The sequence below is a fragment of the Cygnus olor genome, chromosome 1 (genome assembly GCF_009769625.2).
Source record: "Cygnus olor isolate bCygOlo1 chromosome 1, bCygOlo1.pri.v2, whole genome shotgun sequence".
NCBI lineage: Eukaryota > Metazoa > Chordata > Aves > Anseriformes > Anatidae > Cygnus > Cygnus olor.
Genome location: NC_049169.1, coordinates 127,116,642 through 127,136,809, shown reverse-complemented (window position 1 = coordinate 127,136,809; position 20,168 = coordinate 127,116,642). Strand labels below are relative to the sequence as shown.

Genomic DNA, 20,168 nt, shown 5'->3' with positions numbered 1-20,168 from the left:
ACCAACCACTTGCCAAAAAAAACCATTTAGGTTAGCTGTGCTTTTGCTGCAGAAAAGTTACTAAATGAAAGCATCATGCCAGGCTTTTCTTAGCAAGAGTAGCTTTAATATAAAAAGCTATATAGAGTCATCTACAAAGGGGTGATGTGCTAGAGCTTAACCCCTTCCTGCTCAAACCATCCCCCTGCAGAGCTGTAACACATTAAGTTCACAGTTTTCACAACGGTAAAGCCAGTTCAGAGGTGTGGTACATGTTTTGCAGAAGTTTTGTCTCAGCTAAGGCTTTATATTTACAGTGACAGGCATTTGACTTCTGCTTCACTTTTTCATAAGCTGTTACTATTCACTGTGTTACACTGGTGGTCAAACAAGCTGTCTAGTTGTGCAAAACCTGCAAGGCCACTATACATGAATGTACATACAATAATTTAGGAATGTATCTTTCATTTGCTTATTCCCATTACACGTTCTGTTTCCAAGGAGCTAACTTTCTGCCTCTGAGGTCTTATCAGATGTTTGGCGGTGGATTAATATGGCATTCCAAATTCTGCAGAGAAGACCCCCTCTGTATGAAGAAGAATGGAGAACAATTAGGGACTACAGCAATGAGTTAGGGGAAAACATCCTCATCTCCCTTACTCTACAGCGAGCAACAAAAACGCTAGAATTCCCAATAATTTGCCATTATGATGGCACACAAAAAGCTCTATACTCCTTTAAGGTTAGGGCCAGAACACCTTCTTCCATGTCATCCAGGGGTTAACAGAATGACAATGAAAGGATTTTAATCAAGGGGTAGGAAAAGTAAGTTCTTTATGCTTACTTGCCATGTGTTCACTTAGTCCTAAATGGTGGCGAAATAGCTCTCAACCTTGGTAAACACCAAAACTTATGTGGCATGAGGCACCCTAGGTTATATTATGGTATGTCAGTTAACACACAAACAACATTAACAGAAGATCACGGAGTAAATTAACAGAGCTGTATGAAAATCCTAAAACCTAAACCACATTTTTTTCATTTTTTTTAAACAAATTAAACTCTTAATGACCTAAGAGGTAGTTCCTTACCGCAGTTGAAGGTACCGCAAATCATCTTTAGTGATATCATTGAGGACAGCACTTAGTGTATAATCCTCTTCAGCAAACTGAAAGGCAAATTTGTTCCTAAGTTATTATTCCTTCTTTGAAACCAGACTGCTAGCAATGACTGCAATGATTTTTTTTTTAAGGTGATTTTTTTTTTTTTTCTTTTTTTACCCTCTTAATTGCATCCAAGTCTGCTCCTTGTTGTTTCAGCCAGTTCGTGAGCTCAGGGTCTGCATTCTCTTTAAAAGTTGATGCAGTCCACCAAGAGTCTTTAACAGGAAAAAAAATAATAAATAAAGCATAGGTTAATATACCACAAAACTAGGACAAAAGTGCTGGTTTGAGAACTACTTAAAATAGAGGATCTTTTAAGATACCTTGAGCCAAATCAAATTACCCTTTAAACAAGCACGAGCCAATATACTTGCGTATGATTGTTAAAGTATGCAGTATCTCCTCCTACCTTTGGGTTTAAGTTTCAATTGAAGCAAACATAATTCCTGAGTTTTTTGCTCCAAGGATTGTTGTAAGAGAGTCTGATACTCTTTTTCCTTCTGAATTAGGTTTTCCAAAAGCCTGTTAGCATACAAGAGAGAGCAAACATAGCTATAGTGAGAATAATCAAATTTACTTGGAGGAAAAAAAAAAAAAGTATCGTTTTTAACAACTACCACAGGTCAGAGATGCTTGATACTCTTCCTGATACTCTTAAAGAAGATAAAACATCTCATTTTGGTTGTCTGAGACTCAGCGTAGTGGTGGCACTTTAAGGCTTTCATCTTTGCAGCAGAATTTAGTAAATGTGTGTAAATTCTGTTCCTATTGCTTTGCGGTTGCCCTGGGCAGAGTATCTGCCTTTATAGTGGTGTTTTCCTAAAACTCGCAGGAACATCTCTGAGGACACTGCCACTGGGTCAGGTGGCATCCAGTGAACTAAGGAAATAGGAGAGAAACCAACACAGTTACACAGGCCTAATTACTTAATGGTAGAAATTCAAGAGGACGTTCTGGAATTTAAAAAGAAGATTTACGTAGAAACAAAAGTTGCACTGAAGGCTGTTGAGTTGTCATACCAGCCCTGCCAGTGTATTCTGAATCTACTTGTGCTCCTGGAAGGTCTGCTTTATCACAAGATAAGCAGTGTTCTTGTTATGTATGTACCTGTCACTGCAGAAAGCGTCTGTGAGCTTTTCAAAGACTGCCTGAAAATAAATCCATAGTCTTTATTTGGGGATTACCTGACCGACTCCTGTTTGAGTCTGCCCAACTCCAGGCTAAGCTGCTGCTGCGCCTCATGTGACACCACGGAGCTGAGGGTGCTGACTCCTGATGTGGCGGCAGGGTCCTCGGTCCCATTTTGTTCCGTGGGCTGGTAGCTCTCCTCCACTTCGTCACCATCTTTGTCCCCACCTTCCGTTTCTGATGCTGGCTCAAAGTGAGCTCGAAGCTCTGATAAAACAAAACAAGTTTGTTTTTATACAAGAATAGCTCCATGGGTTGGTACAGTTTCTTCTTTACTACTGGAATTGAGGAAGCTGCAGCTGAGGATGTGACCTTTTTTCATTTTTATTACAGTGGTGAGCAGGGGAGTAGCAAAGCCTTGTTATTGTTAGCTGGACCCCAGATTTTATGACCTCAATTCTAAGATAAGTACAAGTGGCACTGTAGTAGCACAGCTGTAGCTTACCAGTAGAGGTGGCTGTGATAAATATGCTTGTGCTGAAGAACAAGGCAGTTAGTGAAATGCATTAACGAGAAATCCATGAAAGCTTGTTCGGCTTTTGTTCTCTTTATTAATCTATTTATTTTTAAAAAGTTGTTTATCCCTATTGCCCTTTACCAAAGAGTTACAATGCTGTTGTCTTTCCCAGGAAGCATTTCTTACTCCATTTATCTCAGAACTTGCTGCAGGCTCCTGCCCTTCCCACCAAAGAAGAGCTGCCACTTTTCTTCTGACAATAAAGTCTTAAGAAATTCGGCTGATTTGGTCTAAAGCCATGGCAACTTCGGATTGAAAGGGCTCACCATCAGTAAGTGCACTCAGAATATTCTCACACTAGAAAGAGTGCTTAGCACTTCAGAGAGTTACGAAGCTACCTGCAGATCTCCAACTTAGATTTATTCCTGAATGTCTTAGATTTATTCTATTGTCTTTTAGCCTCTCCCCTCTTGGTGATGGTGGTGATTTTTCCTATTACCCATCTGTGGGCCAAAATCTCATATAAATGCACTGCTCTTTCCCCTTCTTTGCATCTGCTCTAGAGCTCAGTAGTCATTTTTCAGAACACATAACCAGACCAGACAAGCAGTGGATTTCCACTTGGATTTCATTAAAATGTTGTATAGCATCATTTTCTTTCTTAATAGAAGTGGTTCCAGGTTGGACTGTATTGTCTTCACAGCACAGAAAGGCTGCTGAGGTCCCTGAAAGCGCCCAGAGGAGGCCAGCAGAGCTGGCGGCAGGGCTGGAAGGCATGTGCTGTGAGGGGAGGCTGAGGACACTTGGGCTGCTCAGCCTGGAGGAGAGGAGGCCCAGAGGCGACCTCGCTGCTCTCCGCAGCCTCCTGAGGAGGGGAAGCGCAGGGGGAGGCGCCGGCCTCCGCTCCTGGGACCCGATGGCGGGGCACGGGCACGGCACAGAGCTGCGCCGGGGAGTTCAGGCTGGGCATCAGGAAACGTTTCTTTGCCGTGAGGGTGGTCACACACCGCAACAGGCTTCCTGGGGAGGTGGGTGCTGCCCCGTGCCCGTCAGTGCTCAAGGGGCATTTGGGCAATGCCCTCCGTGATGTGCCCTAACTTTTGGTCGGCCCTGATGTGCTCAGGTGGTTTGACTTGATGGTCTTTGGTGGTCCCTTACAACTGAACTATTCTGTTCTAAATTTAATTTGCTCTTTTGTTTCTTTGTTGCTTTTTTTTTTCTTTGTTTAAACCAGACCACGCTGGTGGTGCAGTTACCCACTGGTAACCTTACTCGTTACGCACTTTTGTACTGCAGGTATGGCATTAATCTTTGATCAACGGTTCTTTCTGTACAACATTGATCCTGTGCCTTGGATGTAGTTACACATGGGATGTTGTTAACAACATGCTGATGGATTACACTGAAACATTTAAAGTGCTCCATTTGCTGTAACTGATACATGATCAGGGTTTTTTTTAGGTTGTTTACAGCTGTTTTGATTTACCTGGAATAAGAATAGTGACTGCTGCTTGGACTGCACGACGAATTATGTTGTCCATTGCAAACATCCAGTGGGGCCTTATTAAATGATTCCTTAATACTTTGTTCACCTGCAAATACACAAGTAAAAGCTGCAGGAAACAACAGTAGCTTACACCTTAGGAAAGAAAGGCTTGTTTTTCAATATTAAGGTGAAGTTTTATAAAGAAACAACTGCATGAGTCACTAATGCCCTCCCACTTTTGAAAGTCTAAACAACAATTTGACAGTATTAGCCCCTCTGTTGTACCAGGGGAGGTAGAACACGAGATAAACGCAGGGCCCAGAACAAACATTACAGCTTGCTGGTAGCCTACGGGCAGCCCTCAACACCCCGCTTGGCTTCATGGCCTGGCTGGCAGCGCCCATCTCCCTGAGCTCTGCGTCCAGCCCTGTGTGTCCCTCTGCTGTTCAGCAGGAACAGGCTAAAGGGCAAGAGGTGAGGAAGAGGAGAGAAGCTACAAACCCCCTGGGGAGAGGTCTGTCCTGGAAGAATTCCCCTCCCTCTGTGCCTGGCAAAGAACTCACCGCATCCTGAAACCCAAACAGCACCAGATGGATCTGATTGATGGAAGTGCTGTCAAAGTCCAAATCCATTTTCAACTTGGATATGGTCGAAGCCATCACTCTATGCTCAGGAGAGCGAATGAAGTCCCTTAAAATCCCAATAATTTGGTTGATGTGGGCTTTTGAAAGTTGCAGTTCTTCAGAGCTCTGGAGAAAAGATAAAAAATGTATATCAAGTAAATCTCACAGTCATTAAACATCTAATTAGTAGTATTAATATTTAGGTTACAATTTATAGCTTTGCAGATGTATATTTCATACCTATACACAGAAGTCACAGAACTTTCATTTCTGCCTAGCTTTTATTTTCTACTTTTTTCTATTTTTATTTACAGTAATTCCTATTTTCCAAAAATGAATTAGGTCTACTGCTACTGTGGCTGTCACTACGGTAAGAGCTTCAAGAAGGTATTTACACATTTGTCCAATGTACTGCAGAGGGCAGCTCCTCTCCATAAAAGTAGCAGAGCGAGTTGGTAAGACACACAAATTTTAATGGATGTTCTCAGCTTTTTGAAGCTGAATCTGGACTTCTAACTAATTATGCAGACATTCAATTTCTTTAGGCAAAACATTATATTTATACACACATCTATGGTAAATCAGAAAAAGGTCTAAGTCATGCAGTGATAGTACTCAAATGTTCATTCTATGTTTTGCTGTCCATAACCCCTATAGTTAAAGCCATTCAAGTACTTGTAAGAATAACAACCTGTGTAATTCAAAGGAAAAGGGAGAAAGAAGTATTACAGGAATCATGGAAAGGAGATGATTAAGGCAATGCTGCAGAACAGCTGGATACTGAGGTAGGACTTGCTGTTACTAAATAATCCTTCCTTATCCTGGAAAATATTTAAAACCTTGGTTACTTCTGACCAAGATGCCACATACAAACTTTAAAACTCTGGGCTATTCTGCAACTTTGTCCTTAAAAAAACAAAACAAAACATGCACAACAACCAAAAAAAACCTAGCGCACCAATCTCAGCTGTCTAACAGCCACCAGATGCCCCAAAACAGAAGGCCAGTAACAGGCAAAATGTGATGTTTGCTGTCCATTCAGGCAACACCAAAAGGCCCACACAGTTACAACCCTCAGAGATTAAAATATTCAGAAGGAACAATCCAAGCAGTTGAAGTTGACACACCATCAAACACGAGTGCCAGTATGAATGTGGACTACAGAAAGAACTATTAATTTAAAACTATTGGCACCTTCATTTATTTGTTTTCAGGAAAGAAATACTGACAACCTAGCCTGTCATTTTCCTTTTGAAGCAGGAAAAAAAGATGAAATTACCTGTGCAATACAGTCCTGCAAATTTGAAGCAACTTTATCCTGTTCTTCCTTAAGGATTTTGTACAGAATTGCTCGGCGTTCGCTGTCCTTCCGTAGCAGAAACAGACCAGAATCCTTATCCTCAAGGGAAGGAGAGGCGCTCCTGTCCTCCAAGGCCAAGCCCTCATCGGGCACGCTGCATCAGCAACAGGGCCACAAACAAGAGATACCTCAGAATTACCAACATGGCAGCACTGCCAGAAGGGAGGAGGGGTACTTGGTAGGTTACAAAGCGAGTCAAACTACGGAGGAGATGGTGCAGATCCTCAGCTGGTGAAAAACCTCACTGAAGACAGACTGCTCATCTCACCCTGCTGAGAAGCTGGTGCCAGCATCACCCAGCACTGGTTCAGTTTTGGGGAGGGAAACTGAAAATCCTGGACTGAGGATAACTATTCATTTTTCCTGGCCCCACACTCTAATGTTCTCATTTGAAAGTACTGTTTTGTGCTCTCTGATCAGCAGAACTAGCAAAAAAAAAAATGGAAAGGGGCAATTCCTTCACTCACTCCTGAATCCATATGCACTTGCTCAATAGGAAGACTAACATTTATAGGGGAAAAAAAAAGTACATAAATACATGGAAACATTAAGAAGAAAAAATATTTTTTCGTTAGTTAAATATACGCAATATTTAAGTTAACTGGTAACTTGCCTCTGTAACTCACCTGCTTACTAAAGTCACTGTGAAAAAAAATACCTTCAGATAAAATATAACAGGAACTAAATCCACACAATAGTCATGGGTGTCAAGTGAAAAGAAAATGTTTTACCTCAGTAAATGGGAGATGGGATGCTTTACGTGAATCTCTGAAATGGATCTCTTTGGCCTTTCAAAAAACATATCGTGCTGTACATCAGAGTCTGGCGAAACGGAGCCATGCTCGCTGCTGCTACTGCCAGCCTGCTCTCCGTGGATGGGCAGCGGGAGGGATGTGTTACGGTTGTAATCTACGAACAGACATTATAAATATGTAATGCAACCGGGCAGGAAAGGGCAATGTGCTTAAAGCAGCTGTGATCATCTGCAGTGATATCGAGGCCTCATTTTGCAGAATGGCTGAGGGAGAGGTAACCTTGTGGATAGAAAGCAGAAATACAACTCTAAATCATTACATGCATAAGCAATAAAAGGTATGAATTAACTAACTGCCGAACCCAAAGGCAGCATAGCACCTAGATGAAATATGAAGGTCATTTTGTTACCCTGTCTTGCAGACATACACCCACTCCCCCGTGGTGCTATTCCCACAGAGGGTACAACTGAATATACAGCTGTTTCATGAGCCTGGCTCGATCCAGCCAGGTACCACCAGCTGCTCCATCACAGCTGGATCTCTAAGCAGAGAGCACTTTGATATCCGGCCCCCTCCCACCTCACCTCTGCCCAATGGTGCTAACGGACATACAATTGCTCCCTCTCTGTCACTCAAGGCATCAGCTTTGTTCACATTTCCCCCTGCCCTCAGTAAGGAGTCTCTGTTTTGGGACTAGCCTGAAGGAAATCTCTTGTCCCACTCCAATTCATCTTGAAAGAAAGAAGGGAAAAAAAAAACAACAGATATTGAGAGCTTGTTATAAACCTGATTGCCAATTTGCAGCTGCATGATAAGAAAAGTAAAGAAGTTCTTTCAACTAGAGTACACGTGTGAAGCTAAAATATCGTGAAAGTTTTTGATGTTTGTCGCAACGACTTGTGTGGAGAAGCAAGGAGCCAGGGGAGGAGGAGAGCTAGAAGTTAAAAGTTGTTCAGAAAGCTCTGACACTCCATAATAAATGATAGATGTTCAAACGGCTGAGGGTAAAGCTTCGCAGAAATGAAACAATGTATGTCGCCTTGTGAGACCTCGTTCAAGGCTTCTCGGCTGTATGGAAAATTGAAAGTTGTCATCCCAAGAGTAAGAGATTTGATGTGGGCTGCTTTTATCAGCAGAAAGAAAAAAAAAAGAGAGGATGGAAAGCTGAGAGCAAAGATGTGGAAATTGGTAGTGAGGAAAATGGCAGAGGGGGAAGACAAAGTGACCTGCTGCACCGTGACCTGCTTTGTGCTCCCAAACTCCCCGTGGAGATGTTGGCAGCAGCCAGCACAACTTTCCCCCATTCAGTGCAGCAAACCACACATTCAGCTGCAGCCATGTTGTGTTTCCCTTCCTTCACCCAAGAAATAGTTTTTGTAGCATTTGCCCACTCTGCTCGCATCCCCGGCCAATGCTGAGCTTGCTTCTTGCTGCAGCCCAGAGCTTGCACCCTGCAGCACCAGCTCCTCAGGCCACCCGGAGTCCCATAGCCTCACCAACGGGTGAGAGAAGAAAGGAGGAAGGCAGGAGGAAGGAAGGGGTGGAGAAGACAACCGCAGCTCCACTGGTATTTGACAATGACCCTGTTGCTCCCAGGGCAGCTAACAGGGTAGGCAGCATCCTTCGTAATGCCACACAATTGCCCAAGAAATGTCCTCAGCCAAGGGCTGAAAAGACCATTGCAGAAGGCTGCCACCCTGCCAATAGCTCCCAGCAGAGCAGCATGAGCTCTCCCACTAATCAGTCTAACCTCAGGGACCGCAGTTCTCTTCACCCACTGCCCCTCAGGACAAGAGGAGATGCCCATTTCCTTGCTGAATCCAGCTCAGCTAGGTGTTATAAATTCTTTGCTAGTTTTTCCCCCTAAGAATTCCACTCCTTTTCTTTCAAAAGCTCCCTGCCAATGGGAAAAATGATCAAAGAGGGAAGTGATTCACTTTGCCCTGGGAATGTGTGCACGTGTGTGTGCAGACAGCAAAAAGATCAATGGTTTTGCTCATTTTTAAATGGACAGTTCCTTCAAACACTTAGGATTTATTTGGCAGGTCTGTATTAAGAATTGCTTATCATTAAGAAAGTGGCTCCCCACTGCGGGAGCAGGGGAAAACAAGCAAAGTGGATAAAACAAATCAACCCCCAGAACTGATACTTCATTGCCTACATGTCACATTTCCAAGTTACATATCAAGTTTGAAAATGCTGAGCCATGTAGACACCTGACAGACCCATTTTTGGGTGCCAAGGACCTACTCTATAAAACCCAGATCTCTGAAATGTACATAATTGTGAATCTAAAATGTAGAGCTGCTTTGGAAATTCTTTACTGAACGTCATTTTTCTAATTTCAATTTACTATAAATGGGGCATTTATTTTTGGTGGAAGGAAGAACGTGGTTGGGAGTTTTCAGCAAGAAAAAATGCAAAATAAGCAAGACACCAAAATTAAACAATTCTCACAAAATGTGTGTAATTACAAATCACAGGCACTTTCAACTGTTGAGTTCCTGCTGATTTCTTGGCACAAGAAAAATCTGTAGTAAAATGAAGTGCTTAATGGCTCCAATCTTTTATATAACCCTTAATAACGATGTTGACTTGCATTTGGCTGATAATTACCTGAAGGCTTGAATGCAATTCTGCTTTTCTTGCCCTTGTTTACTTGCTTCAGGAAGGAATCTCTGAGCAAATCAGATGCTGTAACACGCTTACAAGGATCAGGTTCAAAGCAGAGCAAAATAAAGGCCCTTGCTTCAGTGGACAGCGATTCTGGAATTTCAGGATGAATCTTAAACATCCCAACCTGCAGGTAAAACACAAATGCAAATTATTTTAACCAAACTGCAAGGAGAGCGTGGGCCTAAGCTTTCTTAGTATGACCTGTCACAACCTCAATGACTGCAAATGGGAAAAGCAGAGTTCCAGGTACCCACACAGCAGTGAAGTGATGAGGTTCTGATCCAGTGTTACTTCATTGCAAACACGGCCTGAATGCCCGCTGTGTTACACAAATGTCAAACACATGTCAACGTATAGATGTATCCAACCATCTACCTCCAGACATTCTCAGGATTTGGACATTATGCATACCAAGTGCTTAAGATGCTGCTTCTCACGCTAGCCAAGTGTCCCTCCTGAGGCAGCACACGCTTCCCATCGCCCCACTGCAGTGTCATCTCTCTCAGTTGCTGACCTCCTCCAGCACATTTGTGCCCTGGAACAGGAATAACTTCCTCCTCTAGCGCTGACTGCCTCGCTGCCCAGGCCTGCACCTGTTCTGCTCCAGCTGCTGCCAAATTTCCTTGTACGAATGCTGAAAACGACCTTGCCAGACCTTGTCACCACGCCAGGCACTTGGGACAGATGTCTTCTGCAGGCATTCAGTGTTAGGTAATGAAAATCATGTGATGCCCAAAGGTTTATCGAGACACAATCCTCCAAACTTTCTTTAAGTAATGAAAAATGTACTTGTCCAAGTTGCTCCCTAGTGATTTCTCCAGCTCCTTTGCTGCCTTCTTCCTCTTTAATGCCAAGCCCGTGTAAATGTCTTGAGGTGAGAGCTGTGTAATGTGTGCACTGTATGGCAGGTGTCTGTCTTGTAGACTCAGCATCTTTACGTAAAGCAGGTGCTGGAGACCAAGCAGAAAGATAGTGGCCACAAGGGAGATAGTAGCCCAGCAGTTAAACAAGTGCCAGCAGCTTGCTAAAATGGTAAGTTGTTTAAATAACCTCATTATACAACTGCGTTAACATGCTGGGGCACTTACGCACTTACGATAGTGGTTCTGCTTCAATGCAAGCTGAAGCAAAAAAATGCTGAGCAGTGAAAGCAAGCTGCACTTGCTTTCAAGTGACAGTGCAGAATGTAAAATGCTAACAATGCATTAAGCCATTCCAAACCAGAATGCTAAGCACATTCAAAACTCATTATATTCTGAACAAAAACTGCAGGTAACTCTTTTAAATATAGGCAACTTGCTAACCTCTGCAATTAAATTGATGTATTTAATAAATAATTAAATTTATGTTGTGCCCTGTTGGACACATCCATAGTTGGATCTATGCATCTACCTTTCCTGATGAAGCATTTTTATCTGATTTGCAAAATCCCATGTGCATTTTGGACGGTGCTTTATAAATGGGGTATATAGTTTCACCATTTCAAAATGCCAGCCCAGCAAGACTTTTGCTTCGGGCACAGAGGGAAAAGAGCCAGCTGCTCGCTGGGCTGTGACGACTCCTCTTGACATGTCCTTCTACATGGTCAGCTCCTCTTTGTGCACTCGGGAGGCAGGCTCACACAGCCAGCTTCAGCTGTGTCACAAGCTGATGGCACTGTGGTGCCAGGTGCCTTTAAGCACTAAACAAAAGCCAGGACAGTCCATTATACTGTTGGAACAACTACGTCAAAAACTGTAACTATCCCTTTCTTTGCCTTTTAGCTTTGGTGAATGGGACAACTCGCAGGCCTAGTATGAAGCATGGTGAATTGCAGCCCCGCTTACTATCCATATTGATAAATTTTTGATTTTGCTACCATGGTTGCAGTAATAATTTACACTAATGTTCACATTGTGACTTTTAACTACATACCAAGGAAAAGCCATTTAACAATATCTGTAATTTAAAGTAGTTTGCTAGGTTACGGAGATAATATATTTCCCATTGTAAGAAATCCTGGAAAAATTAGACTGCCCTCTTCCACCAGAGCTTTCTACCACCTTGCAGAGATTGGGCCTTTGAAAGACAGTGCAAACAGATCCTCTGGGAGGAGGGCTTACAAAAAAAGACTTAAAGCAGCTGCAAGAACTTGGTTGTCATCATTGGAGACTCTGGTTGCCAAGAAGGAAATCATTAATCAAGAGTAGGAGATGACAGAAGTAAGAAGTTAGAGAATATTAGTTTTCATAAATCTTCACTCATCTTTCAGGTTGTTGCTCTGAGTCATAACCTATTTCCAACACAAAAATAAATTATTGCCCCCTAGAGCAACACAACTTAGAGCAGAGAAGAATCCTTCAGACAGAATTAAGAATACAGGGCAGACTGTGGCTTTGTGCAAAACAGTCAACAAAACAAAAAGGTTAACAAAAGGTTACTAACAATTAATATTAAGTTAGTAGTTGAAAATTCATAAACTGGGCAGTAAAAAAAAATTTTTTTAAAAATACTTACTTTAAACATTGCTGCTTGAGGCTCCCCTAGTTCATGAAATGGAGGTTTGCCTGTTGCCATTTCAATAATGGTACAACCTAGTGACCAGATATCAGCTGGTGCACCGTATCCTCGTGGTCCTTTATCAATGATTTCTGGAGCCATGTACTGCAATGTTCCTAGGCAGGACAAAAAGGATTGTTACGTTTTATATTAATTCTTATTGAAGAGAATAAACACACCACTAAGCAATCCAAAAATTGTCAAATGCAGCCTGTATAAAAAAACAACCACGTTTGATTTCCAATATCAATACTAAAACTAGACAGAAAGTTATATTTTAGCATTTTTTCTATAAGCTTTTCCCCCTTTCTAAAACAAGTCTTCAAACTGCTGAAAATATATTCATAATCCAAATGCTTCCTCAGAATCTAAAATTATATCAAACAATTTTTGCAGGCGCTAAATTGTAAAGATTCTGTACGTAAGCAGTGATGAAAAGCAGCAAAGTGACAGATACTCTTCATGAGAATAGTTTTTCTTATGTTTACCCCTATAATGAGAATATCGGTGCAGGACAGCATCTAGTGATAGAGATGGAAGGCCTGAAGATGGGATCTTTAAGAGTAAGACAGCTACTGCTAGAGAGAAGAAAGCTAGAAGAAAAACAACGTCATTGAAAAAAAAATTACAATTCTATACTGGAAAGTAGAAGTAGAATACAAAGAATGCAAGCCCAAATGGGTGGGTAGAAGTGTTAGAAGTAGGGAAATGTTATTTTTCTGCTAAACTAGGGACACACACAGTTAAAATTATCATTGTTTTGTAAGCACGGTTTGTTCTCAGAAAGCTGTATTGTGGTGCTTTCTTAGAGGCAGGGGCAAATGTCTTCAGGAAAAACTTGTGTGAAATTCTTGGCCACTGTCATCATACCATGATCTCACAGCATCAGCACTGGTAGGAAACAGCACCTCCCGATTCAGGTGGGCCCCTGAGAAATATGCCCACACAAGCAGTAGAAGACTTGCTTTGGGAAACTAAGAGGTTCTCAACTTTGTGAAGTGCCTTTGGAAAGACAGCCACAAGACACAATGAAAGAACTGAAAAGAAACTGAAAGAATTGAAAGCCTGAAAGAACGGGACAAGCAGAAGGGTTAAGCATGCTTGCTTTTTACAAATTTTTGAAAAAAATAAAATAAAATTTTGCCAGTCCTTCACCATAAACAGACTAAGATGTATTTTCATTCATTGTAATATACAAATTACATGATAGGTATTTTTAGGATGATAACTATTAGTAATATTTTCTTTGATAGTTACTACTTTTTCATACTGGCAGTTCACAGGTCTCTGTTTCAATGTAGGTGTAATTTGTTTTTCCTATCAGAGAATTTGTTCTTTAATATTACTGGTGAAGCAAGATTTAGTCAATAAGGACTTAATGGTAGCCTTAAAAAAAAAAAAAAATCTGCAGGAAATACCTGTAATGATGATTATAAGGCAAAACTACATAATGCAAATGAGGTAAACTCTCAACCAAAAAAACCCCTATGAACCATGTGTCCAAGCACTTACTCAACTTAATGTCTTTTTGAAACATACAATAACATATACATACAAGTAGATGAATATACTTTTTTCCAAAGAAAAAGGTCTCATAAAAATAAGGGAGTTGGGACAGTACCACCAAAGGAAAAACATCTGGAAAAAAATATTGGTATTGCAAACTAGTGACAGGGAATTTCAAAAAGTTAGTTTATAAAACTGTTTTTGTACATGTAAGATGATACAGATAACACTTTTTTTTTTCATTGTTTTTTAAATCTGACTTTTTACACAAGGAGAATCCTGGTTGTAATCAAGGTAAATCAATTACATGATAACTACAAAAATAAAGGAACCCATCATAAATTGCAGTTCAAGGAAGTCTTTTTGATGTGCTTGGGATTTTTGACATCCAGAGTTAGAGCGAGAGAGAGAGAGAGAGAGAGAGAAGAAAAATCTATTGAAACTTCTAAGGTTATACATGTTGGCAAAATAGGGCCCTGCAGTTCGCTGTTAATGGAGGAATCTGAATGTCTCCAAAGTTTGCTTGTAGACAATCTGACTGTAATACTAGTTATAATACTGATAAACAAAAAACAGTAAATAAATGAAACCAAGATGGTCAGTCTGGAGTCACTGATGCTCAATCACATATTAAACCAGCTAACAAGAGAACTTTACAAGAAGTCAGTCCACACTACCAAAGGAAACCTATAAACACCCTCATTGTTTCAAACACTACAGTATTTTTTCCACATTAATTCCCGCTGGATCTTTTATAACATCTTTAAATTAAATCATTTTTCTACTTAAGAAAGCAATGAAATTACACTGTGGTAAAGCTGTGAACAATTAAGTAAAGGACGTCTGGTGAAGATAAAAGGGATTGCATATTAGCATGCTCATTAAACATGATTGCTGTAGAACAACAGTTCTAGCCACAGCTTTGCCTTCAGGTTGAATGTCTTGAATGGAGGAATATAATGTTTAAACCACTAGCAGTCTGACCCTTGAATCATCTGGATTGTATTGCAAAATGCCTAAATCTGCAAAGTTTATGTACTGAGTTAAGAAACTTAAAAAAAAAAAAAATCTCAAGAGAGCTTTTAAACCCTACCTGGCCATAGCCCCCTGCCTCCTCATTTTAAATCCAAACTGAGAACTTAAGTAAAACATTTCTTCTTATGGTAAATTACCCCTCTAAGGCACAAACAGGACAGCAAACATACAAGAGAACAAAGAGCCCAAGGAAAGGTTTACCTCATTTTATTACAGTATGGTAACTTTCCATCAGATACCATGTCTCCATGTATCACCTCTAATAGCAATCAGTTGCTGAAAACCCACTAAAGAGAACATAAAACACAGGCAAGGACACATTGATTTTCCTCTAGTGTCTGCCACAGCCATAATAGCAATCAGCCATAACAGTGACTTCCTGTGCCAAAATTAACTTTTGGATCATCGTTTTTAATAACCACAAAAGGATCTTCTGCCGTGACTTCATCTTTTGCCTTACTGAACACCTTTATATACTTAAAGTTCCCACAATATCCTGTAGAAATGAGAAGCACTGTACTGCTATACACCACACCACTTGTTAGTGGACTTCTTTCCCATGGAGTATAACTTCATGGAACCAGTCTAAAAATAATGGCAAAGACAGATGTTGCAGGCAAAAACTGAAAATATTCTTTTCTGGATATCTGTATGTATTTGAGAATTATTCATCCCATTGCATAAGGAAGATGATTCCTTAAAAATATATTTGTTAAATAATTAGTTTGGAAAATATGATGAAACTCCTTAAAGAAATGCTTCAGAAGCCAGCACTTAACCAGCGTTGTTCAGAGATTGTCATTTCTCTTTTGCAACACCTATGACCTGAAGAGATTGCTTCTCACAGCTCTTCATTGTAAACAAAACATTCAAATGCTGCATTTGTGATTCCAAGCTGTACTAATAATATGTGTTTCTTCTCTGTAAAGGACTCCTAATACACCTTGATTCTAATTAGAATCATTAAAGCATTGCAGAAAACAGATTCATGTCAAATATCTTCTCCTGATGAGACGATCTTAACAGGCAAATGACATGTGCCTTGTTAAGATTAGGATGTAATTTTAGGCCAAATTTCCGATTCACAAGCTTTCCTAATAACTTACTTTTCTAAACAGTTTTTAACTTATCTTTTCAGAACATTCATAATTTTATGGTCATGGCTTCCTTTGTAAGAAAGCTGGAGGAACTGCAGAATCACCACCGGATAGATAAAAGGAAGCCTTGGTTGTCGTCTTCTGTCTTCCACAGGACTCAAGTCTGTGTCAATGGATCATTTTTCATACTTAAACTGCAGGCCAATACCAGACTTGTGATTTGTGGTACTAGTTTACGCATATGGCCACATAACAAGTGAAAACATCATGTTACTTACATTTTCCACTAATAAAAGAATTTACTATGTGACCATTTTGTCCTTTTTTCAGTCTGGAGTTTCAGCTGTTACTCAGCAAGTTTTTTTTTTCCCGGAATGTTGCAAGCTCTTATTATTTTGTTGTGTAAGGAAACTTTTCTCTAATATGTCTGCCTACTATTTTCATCTAAACGGCTTTTTCCTGGTGATAACACCATGTTAGCCAGTTGGCTGGGTTTTAAATTTAATATCTCAAAACTGAAAGTATTTGGAAGCTTGTGTTTGGTTTGCTACACATTTAGACACGCTTTAAAAAAAAGTGTGCATGCATGAGTTACTGCTATGAGGATTATTAAATGAAAAAGTTGCTTTAACTCCAGTATTTACTGATGTAACTGCAACAGATCAACTGCTACTGCATGAAAAACACTTAGAATAAACACTATTACCACATCACATTCAAGTAATTTATTAAAATTAATAAATAAAAGGAACTAAGTAACATTAATAAAGAAGAAAGAAAGACTGTGTTTGTGGTGATCACCCTTCCACTCACTTTTCCCTGAAAATAAAGAGACCTAATCCTATTTTCACCACGAATCCAAAGAGCGTCTTGGCTCTAACTCCAAAGCTATCCTGGATCCAGACCTAGATCCTAAGGAAGAATCTCTACTAAAAACACCCTTACAAACTCTGTTCAACCAGTCTTACCTGTAAATGTTTCAGTGCATGGATTGATTCCTGCCAGTCGTTTGGAAGTACCAAAATCAGAGATCTTTACCACGCCACTATAGGTGTTCACCAGAACATTGTCCCCCTGTGGTTTGGATGAGAGAGAGAGAAGAGGGCGTGGGTGGACGGGTTGGGTGAGACACCTGAGTACAGATTCCAAATCGAAATCTAAATACTCCTACAGGTTTGTGGTTGTCTTTGTAATATACCTTTCTGCAAAGGAATTTTCCAGGAGCACCAGGGAGAAGGGGTTGTTTTATTCTTTTCTTTTAAGCTTCCATGAAATCCTATCAGCAATTCTACTTCAGCTTAGAGTAAAACTAACTGAAATAAATAAAATGAAGAGCAAACGACAGAAGAAAATTTACCTTTATATCTCTGTGTACAATCTGGTTCTCATGGAGATACTTAAGGCCTTCCAGAATCTGCTTGGTGTAAAATTTAATTGTGGGTTCTTTCATTGGGCCCCACTTAGATCTCAGGAGAGCCGAGAGGCTGCCTACATGATTTAAGAAGAAAGCGTAGTAAGATAGCAAAACCCCAAGATTAATATTAAACATTTAAGGCCAGATTAAGCTTAATTTAAGCACTAACTTCTGAAAATATTTAAGACAGGAAAGAATGTTCCTCAAAACAACCAACTAATGGACATTCAGAGTAAGAGACAGGTCATCTACAATTCCCGTACCTGTAACGTATCTAATATTTTCTTAAATAACTTTAAATAAGTTTAATTGTGAAGCAAAATAAACAGTCTTTCTACTTCTGTCCATATTAAACTAAGTGCAGTGGTCTACTTCGTGCCAGAAAAACTCAGATAAAGGAATTTTTAAGTCTTCACCAACAGCTCTCTAAACTTAAGTTTGCTGAAAGAATCTTGCATAATCTGAACATCTGGTTTCTTTTTAAGACTGGTTGCAGAGTTCAAAATAACAGAATTAGTTCAATAATATCCTGACATTAGCAACTAATCACAGCACACTCCACTGTGCATATATTAATAGGGCGGGGGAAAAAAGGTAGGTAAACAGCAGCAGCTGATATTTTTAACGAGTGTAGAAAAGCAAGTCTACGTGTTGATTTAAGCTCGTCGTATCAGCATGTCATACATGTCAAAGTGTCTCAGCTAAACAGAAAAAAAAAATCAAAGCTTTTAGGTGAGAAGGCCACAAGATTTCAAAAAACAAAGAACTTCCCATCCTGAATGCCCCAGATAAATTTATTTACACTTCAAACATTTGTGTCTGGATCTTCCATAGAAAGCCTGATTTTTTTTTTCCCTGTTTTTCTTATTTATGTTTTAATTTTGCAAATTACATTCTTACAAGAATTTAAACACTCATCCTGACATATACTTGACATTGAACAGCAAATAGCAAAAGGGAGATGGGAGAATAACCTGGGGAGGATGTAGAGGGACTTCACATCTAAAAATGTAGAAAAGGCTTGTGGAACAAAACTGGAATTTATGAGCAATGGAAACATACCACTTTTATCTCTAATTTGTCTAAGAAAAAGCAGTGTTTGGATGCAGCAAGTAGAAAATAATATTCAGTTTGCTCGATCAGAATTACTGCTCAACAGAAAGCTATCTTAAAAGTTCAATTTATCATTTAGGTGTTCTGGCTAAAAGGAATGTACAGCTTAAATGCCACTATTTTATCATAAGCGTATTGGACACCAAACATGAAATGACTTTCTTTTAATGACCCTTCTCTAGATTTTTAATATTACAGAAGGGGGAGAGCGTACTTGGATTTGTATGCTTCAAATCTCTTCTTTACATTCAAAGAATGCCACTGGTAGTTAACATCTCAATAGAAAAGCCAAACACAGTGCACAAACACATTAAGTGCACGTTTTGGCTTCCACTAAGTTTAGCATCCCAACTGTTTTTGGTTTCTTTGAGAGACTAAGCTCAGAATGATACAGACCTCCTGGCACCTGCTCCATAAAAATCTTAATGTAACTATCTTCTGAAACAGATCCAAGATACTGGACAATGTTCCGATGCTTTAAATATTTATGCAGCGCTATCTCTTCATGAAGAGGTTGAGAATATCTATTGAAAACAAACAAACAAAAAAATAACAACACACACATATAAAACAAGGAGTAACTCATGATGTGAGAAAAGGTTCTAGGCTACGCTTAAATGCTCTTTTGCAAACAATGGATTTTAGGGGTATTGATGCAATTCTCAGTAAACGTCCATGACATTCAAAATGCAGTGTGACTGTCTGCCTGCTGAGGAGTACAGAGGTGGATCTCATATGAACCTAGGAGGAGAAACATGCCCTCAAAGAATGTATTTACACATGCCTCTCTTCTGCATCATTCTGTGGTACCATCTCTGCCTTGGAAAGTCCTTTTATCCTTCTCCTCCTCCCTGAAAACAGTACAAATGAGATACAACTGCAACTTTAAAAATGAATTATTATTTTTTCTAGGATTTATGATATATATAATCTTATCAAACTATCATTTTTATACATACATTATATATACGTATATACAAATATATATACACACATTTATAAACTCTTTTCTGAACAACTGAAAGTCGTCATTCTCACAAGGGTACTGTTGAATACTAGGAGGAAATAAAAATTGCACGTTAGTTTTCTGGGATATTATAAACTAACCACGTAGAAATACTTGTTATGAAGAACAAAGTTTTCAGCAAACAACTACAATTTTGTTAGCAATGTGTATATGTAACAATTCGCTTGCTCTTACCTGCTGTCTCTCTCAGGTATTTCTTTGATGGCTATTCGGACTTGATTGCTAAGGTCTCTTCCAGCATAGACTATTCCATAAGTACCTTTTCCTAGAACTACCCTGTCACCATTCTCATCATAATCATATTCATACTGCAAGCAGAAAAGATAAACAAAGCAGTACACAAATTTTAATCAATAATGTAAGATTACGGAGAGCTTTAACAGTTATGTACTACTCTGAGTACAGTGCAGTACAGTTGTAGTAAGTAGGTTACCCACCAGCCTGGTGCATTATACAACTTCCAAAATTTCCACGTTACTTCCTTTATAAAACAATCTTCCCTAACCAAATTCCAAATGCATTCACCCAAACAAGGAACACAGCTGTAAACAAAATTCAATGAAACAATGCCGTCAAAAGACAGTTCAGATGTCATATCTGAGAACTGCTGACAGAGCCCTCAGAATATGTAAATGTATGGAACATATGTATGAAATCTATGGTTAAAAAATAAAATTGACATTCTCATTATGCCAATTTGGATGGACACTGTTCTAAGATCCTATATACTCATTTGAGCTTAGCTACAGCA

The 20,168-nt window shown here is 39.7% G+C and overlaps 1 protein-coding gene across 5 annotated transcripts in view; it reads right to left on the bottom strand.

Moving 5' to 3' along the window:
• Positions 1-6: 6 nt before the first annotated feature.
• The window catches only part of MAP3K15 (mitogen-activated protein kinase kinase kinase 15), an 87,414-nt gene continuing 67,252 nt past the window's right edge, over positions 7-20,168 (bottom strand). For 4 of the 5 annotated variants that reach the window (XM_040532341.1, XM_040532371.1, XM_040532362.1 and 1 more), the window contains exons 15-29: positions 19,592-19,725; positions 18,787-18,914; positions 17,221-17,351; positions 16,832-16,937; positions 12,184-12,341; positions 9,628-9,811; positions 6,988-7,165; positions 6,176-6,350; positions 4,837-5,022; positions 4,274-4,379; positions 2,327-2,537; positions 1,552-1,664; positions 1,260-1,357; positions 1,071-1,147; positions 7-565 (exon numbers count right to left, since the gene is read on the bottom strand). In XM_040532341.1, the coding sequence (XP_040388275.1) occupies positions 484-565; positions 1,071-1,147; positions 1,260-1,357; positions 1,552-1,664; positions 2,327-2,537; positions 4,274-4,379; positions 4,837-5,022; positions 6,176-6,350; positions 6,988-7,165; positions 9,628-9,811; positions 12,184-12,341; positions 16,832-16,937; positions 17,221-17,351; positions 18,787-18,914; positions 19,592-19,725 (2,067 nt within the window). In that variant the 3' untranslated portion in view covers positions 7-483. Of the gene's footprint in view, positions 566-603; positions 909-1,070; positions 1,148-1,259; positions 1,358-1,551; positions 1,665-2,326; positions 2,538-4,273; positions 4,380-4,836; positions 5,023-6,175; positions 6,351-6,987; positions 7,166-9,627; positions 9,812-12,183; positions 12,342-16,831; positions 16,938-17,220; positions 17,352-18,786; positions 18,915-19,591; positions 19,726-20,168 lie in introns of those variants that run through there. The other variant, XM_040532351.1, reaches the window with a different exon arrangement.